Here is a 13400-nt window from a genome sequence, read left to right on the forward strand (position 1 = left end):
CACTTATTTGTTTTGTGTTAGTTCATTTTGTGTGGGTGTTTTTTGAGTTGGTTTTTGTGTGGGATTTTTTTTTTTACACTATTAGTGTCTGGGGTCGTCTCCCTACAGTTCTGTCTGGAAAAAAAGAAAAAGGACCCAAGCAACTTTATGTTAGTCTGTTAGTCTTTCTTTTTATTTCTTTCAGTTTCACCTCCCAGGGTTTGATGGGACGGTCCCCTGGGGGGTCATGGGGGGGTAATTGGGTTGTTTTTTCTTTTTTCTTTTTTTTGTTTTGTTTTTTGTTATGCCCTCTCTTCTCCTCTGACTCCAGCCGGGTGAGCCGTAGAGTCGGCGTTGCTGGAGTGGTGCAGTTTGGTTATGCTGGGCATTTCCCAGGTAACCTCTGCACCCGGGAGGGGAGGGGGGGGGGTTTGGGGTATTTTCTTTTTGTTCCCTCTCTTCTCCTCTGGCTCCAGCCGTGTGAGCCGTAGTGTCGGCGTTGCTGGAGTGGTGCAGTTTGGTTATGCTGGGCGTTTCCCAGGTAACCTCTGCACCTGGGGGGGGGGGTGTTTTTGTTTGTTGTTTCCCTGTTCCACCTCCGGCTTCAGCACGCCTTTGAGCCGTCTGCCATCGGCGTGGCTGAGGTTTTGGGCAGTGGGATATACCCGCAGCTGGTGGCTGGTTTAGAAGTCGGAGGAGTGGCGCCGTTTTGTGCCGTCTGCCATAACCGCTGTTCCACTCCTCCCAGTTGGCTTCTGGGGTATAGTCACGGTTGGTGACACTGGCCGTGCTTCCAGTTTCCACTGCGCCAAGGGGGTGGGGTTGGGGTTGTTTTGTTTGTATGTTTTTTTTTCTCCTTTTGTTTTTCCCCCCAGTTTCCGCCCTCAGGGTTTGACTGTGGTGTCCTCTGGGGGGGAAAGGGCTGTGGGTCCATCTAGCCATAGACGGCCGGGGCTGGGTCCGTTGGTCATGAGGGGAGGCGTCTCCTGGGGTTGATGGAATGGTCCTCTGGGAGGCGCTGGGTGTCCCCGTGGGTGACGTTGGATCCCAGAGGGACCTCGGCTGTGGTTATTACTCCTGGAGCTGGCGGGATGTCCTCTGGGGGGTGTTGGTCCCTACATGTCGTTGGGGGGGGGGGGGGGGGGGGGGTGTTAGCATTTTTATTTGCAAGCTTAAGTTTGGGTTTTTCTTTTCTCCCCTTCCCGGGGTTTGATGGAACGGTCCTCTGGGGGGGGGGGGGGGGTGTTTTGGTTGTTTCTGTTTGTCTTTTTTGTTTTATGACTAATCAGACTGTGAACATGGTTGGACAAAGGCTGACCGCACAGGTTCAAGAACTCCTGGCCACACCTGTGCTAATTGACTGATGGAAACAAGGGCAAAGATGCAGCCAGAGGAGAAGACATCTACCATTCTGTTAGATGAAGATTCTGTTGGAAGATGAATGCGGATACGGTTTCCAGCCATGGTCCCTGGAGGGGGGTGTTTCGCCTGGGCCAGGTTTGTGTGGTCGCCGGGAGGCTTCCCGTGAGGGTGGGGTACTGTTGTATGGCTGGGGGGCCTGGCTGCCTTTTTGTTTCTGTCTTTTGTTTTTCCTTCCAGGTGGCTTGCATTTGGGACTGAGTGGCTGTGTAGCTGAGTTTATCAGGACCTCACCCTGATCACCTGCGGCTCGTCAGGACTCACAGCTGTGGTGCATCTACATGGATTGGAACATGGTGGCATTTAAGACTGGAGTACACAGTGTGTATTTGCCAGAGACTCGACCTTGTGACCAGACGGGTGAGATCGTCGTCTCGGGAGCCATCTCATCATCAGTGGATGCAGAGAACGTCCAGGTTTGATGCATGGTCTGTGAAAGAGGAGGGGGTGAGGTCTCACGCTCGTCAGCACACTTCCTGAGGTACGTTAGATTTTGTGACTAACATTTATAGTCAGTAAATGTGGTGTCCCTCACACCTTATTATATTGAGCTGTATGTTGGTCGTTTAAATCAGCTTCCACTGCAGTGGAGTTTTGTGAACTGGATGTTCCATGCCTGCAGGGTGGGAAGCTGATTAGTAATTAAGCCAGGAAGTGTTTGCTGTTTGTGCACCTTTGAGCGTTCTCTCTGTGTGTTGAGTGTGGACTCACATAATGATTCCTTCTTTCACAGACTCGGTTTGTCGCGGCCACCTGGGGGGTGTCGGCGGGGTCCTTGGGTCCGAACCAGTTCTGGCTCCGGACCGTTAGCGCTGCTGGGAGCGCACCGCAATCCACCACGCCAGACCGCGCACTTTTATATTTTTCACAGCACTGTTATGTTCATTAAACTCTGTTATCCTTTGTACCGTGCTCTGCTTATTTTATACTGGGTCCTTCAAACGCTGGTCGGTTCTCCGGGCTGCGTCCGACACATAACAGAAAGTCTCCAAAGTATCTGACTGTTTTATTGACACAGGGAGATCAGTCCACAGAACAGGGCTACGATAAGAGAAAGCGCTATGACCCGCAGGGCACGATAAGAGAAAGCGCTATGACCTCCCAGACTTCTTATTCACCCTAGGGACACAAAGTAGTCCTGCACCCTGAGAACAAAAAGGCCAGTACGTAAGGTTTAATGAGGTCAGCTAGGTAGGGAGGTGCCAGTCTATGAACAATTTTATAGGCTAGTAGCAGAACCTTAAAATCTGATCTCACAGGGACAGGAAGCCAGTGAAGAGATGCAAAAATGGGTGTAATGTGGTTGAACTTTCTGCTTCGTGTGAAAAGTCTGGCTGCAGCATTTTGAACCAATTGGAGAGCCCTAATGCTAGACTGCGGTAAACCAGAAAATACAACATTGCCGTAGTCCAATCTAGAAGAGATAAACGCATGGCCAAAAGTTGAAGTTGATGCTCCCTCACTATGCAAGTGATATGTCTCATGTCTTTGGAAGTGGGCACGTTTTCCGTTGCCAGGACGTTTTGGCTGCGGATGACATCCGCCTTACATACTCAATACATACTCAATGTATGGGCTGTATATCTGCCTTTATCCGTTATATTGCGTGCCTATCACATCCACATCACGAAATAAAATAAGATGTAGTGATTGCATACAGAGTGGCCACGAATAAAGCCGTTGTATTACATCAGCTTTGCATCTGATTTGTGGACAATTTGCGAATGCACAACAAACACTCCACGTAAACCCAAAGTACCATGGCAGACATCGACATACCTGCCAGTCAGTGCCAGTCCAGCTGTGGAAATGTACAGATGTAGTTATGTATCCCCAAAAATGCCATCCAACAACATAAATGTGCACTGACAGGAGAATGTTTTGCTTCACGCAGCAGCACAAACTGTGTCCTGATGATCCCACCGCTGTGTTCACAGCTGGACGCCATTCTTTGTTCTACCAGCTGCCATGCGCTCTGCGCTGTGTATATAAAATAATTATTTTGTAGTGGATTAATCATGTTTTCTACAAATTCTCCATTGAAAACGGCTCTAATCACTTCCTGAATCAGAGAAGAGACTGCAGCCCAAGGCGCACATGTGCCTAACAACCTGCAAAAAGCACTTTGAGCTGTCTTGAAAGGTAATTATTTTATTTGTTTACATTGTCAAGGCTTGATAAAATAGTTGCATGTTTTTTCTTTCTTGTCTGCAGCTGTTACAGTATTTATTCCTATGTTTATAACAGATTTAACTTCTTGTTATAATCATTCAGATGAACTGCGCTCTGATGCCATCTGCTGAGGTCACCACTCGCCCTCTTCACTGCTTCTTTACTCCAATCAACTTGTCCAAGTCCAGCAATTGCTCCAGAGGCTGTCGTGTTGGTGTGACTAGTAATGCCGAAAGGCCCGAGTTCACTTCATTTATGACCGCAATGCAGATGCCGTGCATGTGCAACACATGCGCAATGCATTCTCAATACATCTGTAATACAGTAGTGTTCAGAATAATAGTAGTGCTATGTGACTAAAAAGATTAATCCAGGTTTTGAGTGTATTTCTTGTTACATGTGAAACAAGGTACCAGTAGATTCAGTAGATTCTCACAAATCCAACAAGACCAAGCATTCATTAAGGCTATGAAATTGGGTTATTAGTAAAAAAAAAAAAAGTAGAAAAGGGAGTGTTCACAATAATAGTAGCATCTGCTGTTGACGCTACAAAGTCAAAACTATTATGTTCAAACTGCTTTTTTAGCAATACTGTAAATCACTAAACTACTATTTAGTTGTATAACCACAGTTTTTCATGATTTCTTCACATCAGTGAGGCATTAATTTCGTTGGTTTGGAACCAAGATTTTGCTTGTTTACTAGTGTGCTTGGGGTCATTGTCTTGTTGAAACACCCATTTCAAGGGCATGTCCTCTTCAGCATAAGGCAACATGACCTCTTCAAGTATTTTGACATATCCAAACTGATCCATGATACCTGGTATGCGATATATAGGCCCAACACCATAGTAGGAGAAACATGCCCATATCATGATGCTTGCACCACCATGCTTCAGTCTTTAACTGTGGCTTGAATTCATAGTTTGGGGGCCGTCTCACAAACTGTCTGCGGCCCTTGGACCCAAAAAGAACTATTTTACTCTTATCAGTCCACAAAATATTCCTCCATTTCTCTTTAGGCCAGTTGATGTGTTCTTTTGCAAATTGTAACCTCTTCTGCACATCGTTTATTTAACAGAGGGACTTTGCAGGGGAATCTTGCAAATAAATTAGCTTCACACAGGTGTCTTCTAACTGTCACAGCACTTACAGGTAACTCCAGACTGTCTTTGATCATCCTGGAGCTGATCAATGGGTGAGCCTTTGCCATTCTGGGTATTCTTCTATCCATTTTGATGGTTGTTTTCCGTTTTCTTCCACGCATCTCTGGTTTTTTGTCCATTTTAAAGCATTGGAGATCATTGTAGATGAACAGCCTATAATGTTTTGCACCTGCGTATAAGTTTTCCCCTCTCCAATCAACTTTTTAATCAATCTGCGCTGTTCTTCTGAACAATCTCTTGAACGTCCCATTTTCCTCAGGCTTTCAAAGAGAAAAGCATGTTCAACAGGTGCTAGCTTCATCCTTAAATAGGGGACACCTGATTCACACCTGTTTGTTCCACAAAATTGACGAACTCTGACTGAATGCCACACTACTATTATTGTGAACATCCCCTTTTCTACTTTTTTTTTTTTACTAATAGCCCAATTTCATAGTCTTAAGAGTGTGCACAAAATAATGCTTGGTCTTGTTGGATTTGTGAGAATCTACTGAATCTACTGGTACCTTGTTTCCCATGTACAATAAGAAATATACTCAAAACCTGGATTAATGTTTTTAGTCACATAGAGCTACTACTATTATTCTGAATGCTACTGTACCTCCGTGATAATTGCAATGCGTCCGATCCGTTTGCTCAATACATACATTATACATCCGTGACTGTTTGTCACATATTCGCTGTACATTATTAATATATCTGTAATTCATACTGAGACATCTGTCATTTTTGGCCACGTTTGTTGCGGACGACAACGAACGCCCAACATTTGTATACTCAATTATACACAATTAATCCCCTCCCGCCCATAGATGACTTATTAGAACGTCAACAATTTTGAGTAATACAGTGAGGAAAATAAGTATTTGAACACCCTGTGGTTTTGCAAGTTCTCCCACTTACAAATCATGGAGGGGTATGAAATTTTCATCTTAGGTGCATGTCCACTGTGAGAGACATAATCTAAAAAAAAAAAAAAAAAATCCGGAAATCACAATGTATGAGTTTTTAATAATTTATTTATATGTTACTGCTGCAAATAAGTATTTGATCCCCTAGAAAAACAGAGCTTAACAAGTGGTACAGAAACATTTGTCTGCCATTACAGAGGTCAAATGTTTCCTGTAGTTCTTGACCAAGTTTTCACACACTGCAACACGGATTTTGGTCCACTCCTCCATACAGATCTTCTCCAAATCTTTCAGGTTTAGAGATTCAGCTCCCTCCAAATATTTTCTATTGAGTTCAGGTCTGGAGACTGGCCAGGCCACTCCAGGACCTTGAAATGCTTCTTACGGAGCCCCTCCTTAGTCACCTTGGCTGTGTGTTTGGGGTCATTGTCATGCTGGAAGACCCATGACCCATTTTCAATGCTCTTACTGAGGGAAGGAGGTTGTCTGCCAAAATCTCGCAATACATGACCACATCCATCTTCCCTTCAATACGGTGCAGTCGTCCTGTCCCCTTTGCAGAAGAGCTCCCCCCAGAGTATGATGCTTCCACCCCCATGCTTCATGGTTGGGATGGTTTTCTTGGGGTTATTCTCATCCTCTAAACATGGTAAGTGGAGTTGATTCCAAAAAGCTATATATACGAGGTCTGTTAGAGAAGTATCCAACCTTTTTATTTTTGTTCAAAAACCATATGGATTTGAATCACGTGTGATTGCATCAGCCAAGCTGGAACCTTCGTGCGCATGCGTGAGTTTTTTCACGCCTGTCGGTTGCGTCATTCGCCTCTGAGCAGGCTTTGTGTGAGCACTGGTCCACCCCTCTCGTCGTTTTTTTATTGCGAATAAATGTCTGAATGATTTGGAGCTTTGCTGCATCAATTTTTTTCCAGAAACTGTGAGAGACCTCCAGGTGGACACCGTTCGGAAAATTAATATGGCTTTCAGGGATGATTTTATGGGGATTACACAGATTAAGGAGTGATCCAGACAGTTTAAAGACCGCCCACAACTGCTGAGAGCGCGCTGTGCTCCGAGCGCCGATCGACAGGCTCAAACCACACTGAAACAACCAGATCATTTCCAACGTGAAGGTTTTGTTTATGTGGGCTGCTGAAGAGGAGGTACTGCTGGCCCACCACCACCAGATGGCACCCTGCTTGAAGTGCGGGCTTCAAGCACTAGAGGGCATCATAGCAACCGGGAGTGACAGCTGTCACTCATCATCAGCACCAGCTGTCACTCATCCACATCACCATCACCATAAAGGCCGGACTGCCACTCCACCTCCCCGCCGAGAAATCAGCTACCTTAGAGGTAATTTCTCTGCTGAACTAAACACTGACTTATAGTCTGAACTTCTTTGCAGCCGTTTTCCTGTGGTGTTGCCTTATCTGTGGGATTGGTGTTTGGTGTGATCAGCGACGGCTTTGCTTCACACCCCAACCAGATAAGTGGTTAGACAGGAGCTGCACGAGTGTGTGATTGGAGGTGGAGGTCCTCCCTCCCAAAGGAACACAGAACTGTGGGATTACTGTGTGTGTGTACTCACACTCATCTGTGCTGTTTTTGTTCTCTGCCAGCAGTGCCAGGTCTGACAGCTGGAGACGGTGGCCACCTGGGGACCCAGGACTTGGCGGCTCCGGTGTTCTTCAGATCCGTTGGCGGTGAGGGCCGTGTGGGATCCGGCTCGGTTCTGGACGGGCATCTCCTATCCTCAAGCCTGCCCACACGTCACTCAACGTGTAATTGACTGTAGTTCCAAACTTGTTATTGTCTGTATTCCATTGTGCACAATTTACAACATTAAATTGTTACTGTTTGGCTTATCCATTGCCCGTTCATTTACGCCCCCTGTTGTGGGTCCGTGTTCCTACACTTTCACAACATTTGTTGATCCGGGACGTCGTCTGACATTCACAAAAAGGCAGAAGGCGTGGATATCAGCACTTTTTCGGCACATTCCACTGTTACAGGAGTTTTTTTCATGGAAAGAAAAGCGGAGGGACGCGACACGGAGCCGTTCATTACTCGGCACAAAACCACCTCCGTGTTGGTCTCACAGGACGGCTTTCAGGTGGATTTCAGACGGCTGTTGGTTGCTTTTCAGTCGTGTGATTATCCGAGAAATTGAGAAATTGAGCATGAGCTGGACATGCCCCAACATGTCCTGTGAGGCTTCATCACGGTGTTGCTTTGCGCCATGTGGCTCCACCGTGACGCGCGGAATTCCGCTCCTCTTTCCATGACAAAAACTCCTGTAACAGTGAAATGTGCCGTTCATTTCTAAACTGGACGCTGTCTTGATCCGGTATGTCGTCTGACTAGCACAGGAATTGTGAAAAGATGTGGACATCAGCACTTTTTCGGCACATTGGGCCTCATGTATCAACGTGCGTACGGCGATATTTGAGCGTATATGGGGTGTACGCCAAAACGGCTGCGCTACTTGGCATTTATCAATGTGGTCATTGGCGTACGCTGCGCTGAAAATATACACCAGGTCGAGAGGTGGCGTAAATTATACACCAAAATAAACCAGCGCTGGAATCCACATAAAAATGAAACTGATCAACATGATAAACAGTGCCATTATACAAATCAATGCATATGTTATATAAATAACACTTTCCTGATTATACTACATAATAATTAATACAAATCCCGCTTTTGCGGGGTTTGCTGGTCTATCGAGCAGGAGCCGTGGCCACAGCGCAGACTGCAAAGAAAGCGCTGCGCATCTTTTTCTCCAGAGCCTGGAGCCAGAGCAGCGCTGAGCTTAACTTTATGTGGTATGATCGTTTTAGACAATGAAATTGATAATTACAACTGTAGTGTTGTCATTCCCTTCGTCCGTGCTGCAATCAGGTTGTCGTCTCCATTCGTTTGTTACAATAAAATAAAGAAATACATCTTAAGAATAAAGAAATCTGAAAAATTAGGCGTGTCTTATTAAATGAGCGAGCAAATATCCACGTCAAGAAATATTGACATGTGAAAAGACAATACAGTGGTCCCTCGCTATAACGCGGTTCACCTTTCGCGGCCTCGCCGTTTCACGGAGTTTTTAGTCCAATTTTGCATGGCTTTTTTTTTTTTTACAGTGTTCTGTGTTCTGCGTGTCTGTTTATAAGAATCTTCTCGCCCAGAAGAAAAAAGAGCGCCAACAACTACTCATAACTGTGTTTGTCACTCGGAAACAGACATCTGCAGCCAGGTGTGAGTGGAAAAAGGCGCGGCGTCAGGATGCAGAGGCGCGATCTGTGAAATACTGGTCAGTCACTATTAATAATTTCTTATGTGTCCAACCTCGTATGTTGATCGTTAAAATTACAGTCGTTAGTTCTAAAAGCCATCATAATTATTTATAGGAAAACGTTCTATTTTTATTTGTCAAACAAATGTTTCGGCCTGAAAACAGGTTGGTTTGAACTTTGAGACTGTTTACACACGAGAGAAAAGTTAGAAAATGTTCATGCCTGATTGAGAAAAGTGTATAAAGTGGTTTTACAGGGGTTTTACAGCTTTAAAACGTCTATAATAATTATAAAAAAATAACGCTGACTACGTCGCGTACTTCGCTTTTTGCGGACTATTTTTAACTCCCGCGATAAACGAGGGACCACTGTAACACTTTTTTGATTATACTACAAAACAATTAATACGACGGCCGCTTTTGACGCTCTATTGGCACGCGTCATGATTGGTGAAGTTCTTTTTCTTTGCCGTCTTCCTGGTTTCCATGACGTAAAATGAGGGTGTGTCTGAAGCGGAGTCTGAATATTTATGGGCGTGTTTATTATAATTACAATTGTTTTCACCCACCGCATTTATCAAGGTCACGTCAGGCGTACGCCTGAACTGGGCAGGTGCGCACTGCTTGATACATGTCACGGCAACTTTGGTGTACTTCAAATTTACACCGTAAATTTACGCCACAAGTGCGCAACGTTGATACATGAGGCCCATTGAGACAGATGTGCGGAGGAGTTCCGCGCGTCGCGGTGGAGCCGCATGGTGCAAAGCAACACCGTGATGAAGCCTCACAGGACATGTTGGGGCATGTCCAGCTCATGCTCAATTTCTCAGATAATCACACGACTGAAAATCAACCGACAGCCGTCTGAAATCCACCTGAAAGCCGTCCTGTGAGACCAACACGGTGGTGGTTTTGTGCCGCGTAATGAACGGCTCCGTGGCGCATCCCTCCGCTTTTCTTTCCATGAAAAAAAACTCCTGTAACAGTGGAATGTGCCGAAAAAGTGCTGATATCCACGCCTTCTGCCTTTTTGTGAAAGTCAGACGACGTCCCGGATCAACAAAGCCTTCACGTTGGAAATGATCTGGTTGTTTCAGCGGGGTTTGAGCCTGTCGATTGGCGCTCGGAGCGCGGCGTGCTCTCAGCAGTTGTGGGCAGTCTTTAAACCGTCTGGATTACTCCTTAATCTGTGTAATCCCCATAAAATTGTCCTTGATAGCCATATTAATTTTCTGAACGGTGTCCACCTGGAGGTCTCTCACAGTTTCTGGAAAAAAATTGATGCAGCAAAGCTCCAAATCGTTCAGACATTTATTCGCAATAAAAAACCGACGACGGGGTGGACCAGTGCTCACACAAAGCCTGCTCACAGGCGAATGACGCAACTGACAGGCGTGAAAAAACTCACACATGCGCACGAAGGTTCAAGCTTGGCTGATGCAATCACGCGTGATTCAAATCCATATGGTTTTTGAAAAAAATAAAAAGGTCAGATACTTTTCTAAATATATATATATATATATATATATATATAAAATTTACAAATACATATTTATTTGTTAAAACCAACACACAAGTTACAAATCAAGGACTATTCGTAGATCACCCTCTGTGCATTTGCAGGTATTAATGAGACAAATTGAACTCCATAATTCTGAGATACATACCACACATACAAAAGAGAAGAAGCAAGTCATATTGGGACCTTGATGTACGTGTTTATCCCTGGAACCTGGAGTGTGTTGTGGACATGATGCCAGCCCACCACAGGTTACTTTCCCATTAAAGGATGTACCCCAGGCTAGGCCAGAGCCAAGACCAAAGTCTGAGTGAGTGAGCTTATGATAATTTTTTTTTTTTTTTTTGTAAGATCTGCTCGTGAATTTCTCAGACAGAGTCAGAGAACAAATCCCTTGAGCAATCACACGCCTCACTGATGTGGCCATTAGATTCCCCCAGATTCCCCTCATTGACTGTTGTGTTATCACACTCTGCTGTCTCACTGCCATGCATCTGACAAAATACATGGGTTTCTGTTTGTGCCAGAGCTCTCGGTGATACCGAACATTTATCCAACAAAGTTCTTTTATGACTGTTTTTCTTTTCCTGCTGCCCCTCCTGAGTGAAACACAAGGTGCAGCGTTGGTTAGCAGCCAATTTTCTCATTCTGGCTTTCATACGTACTTGCGTTTTCACAGTAGTGGGCGGAACTATTAACTGAGTATCGTCATTGTCACAGGCAGTCACATCACACTCATGGACTCCTGTAGGCTCAGCCCGTTTTCTGCAGGCCAGTAGATTGCACTGATACTTGTTCCCCTTCCAGAACTTTCTCTTCGGGGTGAAGGTCTGGCTGTATTTGCTAGATGTCACACTGCACACTAAGTTTGCACCAGCACTCTCTGTCCAACTTTCAACTTTAGGCTGTTTTTTGTAAAAAGCATAAGAATTTTGCCTGTCTTTTTGAGTAGATGTTTCATTTCTTGGGGTAAAAGCAGCCACCTTTACAATGGGAGTGGACTGAGACGATGGGATAAAATCAAAAGACTGTGAATAACTGTAATGAATCATGTCTACACTGGTGAGTTTATCACTGTTAACATTTGTGACATCTTGTAATTTCTCATTGAGACCTTTTTCTGGTGTTGCTGAAGACGATGTGTTGGCTTTTTCACACCATCCCTGATCTGTTTCTGGTGAGGAAAGAAGTTGGCTTGTTTCTGCATTGACTGTCTGCGTTCTTCTGTGTATGTGCACCTGTATCACAGTTTCTTCTTGGTCAGGTGCCTTTCTGTTCATATCACTGTCAAGTGAGGTGCTGAATAGGTCTGCTGAACAATCATAGACATCCTCTTCAACATGATCACTGCTGCTTTTGCCTGAAGACAAAGACTCATGAGACTCCTCTTGCCCACAGAAACAAAGATGGCTGGCTTGACTGTTTTTCAGACATCCAAAGGGCTCCTTATTGCTCTGGTCAGATAAATACTGGATCAAGTCCCTTTCATGACTCACTGCAGGTGCCTCCGTTTTGTCGAATAACATGTCCTGTGAGCGCCTGTTGCTTTTGTGAACTGAAACAGATTTCATTGATTTGTCGTTTTGTGATTTTATGATTTGCAGGTCATTTGTTGCTGCTTCACTCTGAGTTTGCACATTTAGATTCGGTTCTGTCTGATGAACTCTTTCACACAATTTGTCTTCCTCCTGCAAAAACTCTGTAAGACTCTCAGAGAAAGGCAAATCATCCCAAGCCAAGACACCTGATAAAGATGTTTTGCTGTGATGTCCAGACGTTAATCTCTTCGCAATGGGGGTCACTGGAAAAGGTTTTCTCTCATGTGACAGGGATGGACTGAACCAAGTGGTCAGCAGGGGGGTGTTACTGTCAGCCTTGTCCATCAATGAACTGGTCAGTGATGAATTACTATCTGAAAAGCTCTCTAAAGAAAAATGAATTAACTCTGTATCATTATTATCCTCCAAACAGGTTTTCTCTGCATGGCAAGATACACTTTTGTTGTTTGTCTGTCCTTCGTTCTTGTCATCACGGTCGAGGGCACTGCAACTCTCATCCTGTTCTGCTGATGAAGTAACAAGGCCCAGTGATTGTTGCCATGGAGGGGTGGGATTAAGAGTGTAGTCTTGGTGCTGTGACCTGAAATCAAACCAAAGGTATCTGTCAAAATAACAAAAGGGACCAATTCATCAAGTGTCAGAGAGACAAGGGTTCTGCACTCAGTGGCTAAATATACTCTTTATAACCCATTTCATACAAGAGATCCAGGTCTACCGCATGCAGGTTGAAGCCATGTTGGATCCATTCAAGTCAATGCCAGACAACGTCAAACTTATCCTGACACCATCCAAATCATATCCAAACCCAATCCTTACGGGTCGACGCACTGCATTCCATTGTAGCAGGCTGCAATTGCATATTCATCATGGGGAATGTTAATATCTGTGTTTGAAGTGACATTTTAAAATCTGCATAATAATGAATTCACAAGTACTAGATTGCTAAAAGAATTAAAGTGGTGCTCAGAGAATGCACGAGGTATGCCCTCCTCCTTGGGAAATACGATTCTTGATGATATAAGTGTTTTATTGACTATTTAACATGCTGTGACTGATCATTAAGCAGGAAATCATGTTTATGTTAGTAGGGTTGTCAAGCGCTATATCCACAAATGAAATTATGGTTGGATTCAGCAAGGTTTCTCAAAAAAAATTGCTTAACTGACCTGTGACCTTCAAAGGTTTGTCAAGGTCAGCCATATGCAAAATAACGTGGGGGCATCACATGAGCCATTTACAGTTGTGTTCAAAGTAATAGCAGTGTGTTTAGAAAAGTGAGTAAAGCTCAAAATCCTTATAATAGCTTTTATTTTCCATACACACAAATACATTGCAAACACTGCACATTCTATTCCAAATCTTAAAAGTAGCAGTATCTG

General features: G+C 44.5%; 1 protein-coding gene and 1 long non-coding RNA gene across 2 annotated transcripts in view; one reads left to right on the forward strand and one right to left on the reverse strand.

Annotated features, from left to right (window-relative positions):
- Nucleotides 1-1150: 1150 nt before the first annotated feature.
- On the forward strand, nt 1151-2465 carry LOC117502407. The gene is made up of 3 exons (XR_004558289.1): nt 1151-1161; nt 1889-1893; nt 2380-2465. It is a non-coding gene; the product is annotated as an uncharacterized LOC117502407 (long non-coding RNA).
- Nucleotides 2466-10742: 8277 nt separating this feature from the next.
- ddias (DNA damage-induced apoptosis suppressor) overlaps nt 10743-13400 on the reverse strand; it is a 32325-nt gene continuing 29667 nt past the window's right edge. The window contains exons 5-6 of the mRNA XM_034188207.1: nt 11399-12601; nt 10743-11353 (exon numbers count right to left, since the gene is read on the reverse strand). Of these exons, the coding sequence (XP_034044098.1) occupies nt 10831-11353; nt 11399-12601 (1726 nt within the window). The 3' untranslated portion in view covers nt 10743-10830. The remainder of the gene's footprint in view (nt 11354-11398; nt 12602-13400) is intronic.

This window comes from Thalassophryne amazonica, chromosome 2, assembly GCF_902500255.1.
Source record: "Thalassophryne amazonica chromosome 2, fThaAma1.1, whole genome shotgun sequence".
In the NCBI taxonomy this organism is placed as follows: Eukaryota; Metazoa; Chordata; class Actinopteri; order Batrachoidiformes; family Batrachoididae; genus Thalassophryne; species Thalassophryne amazonica.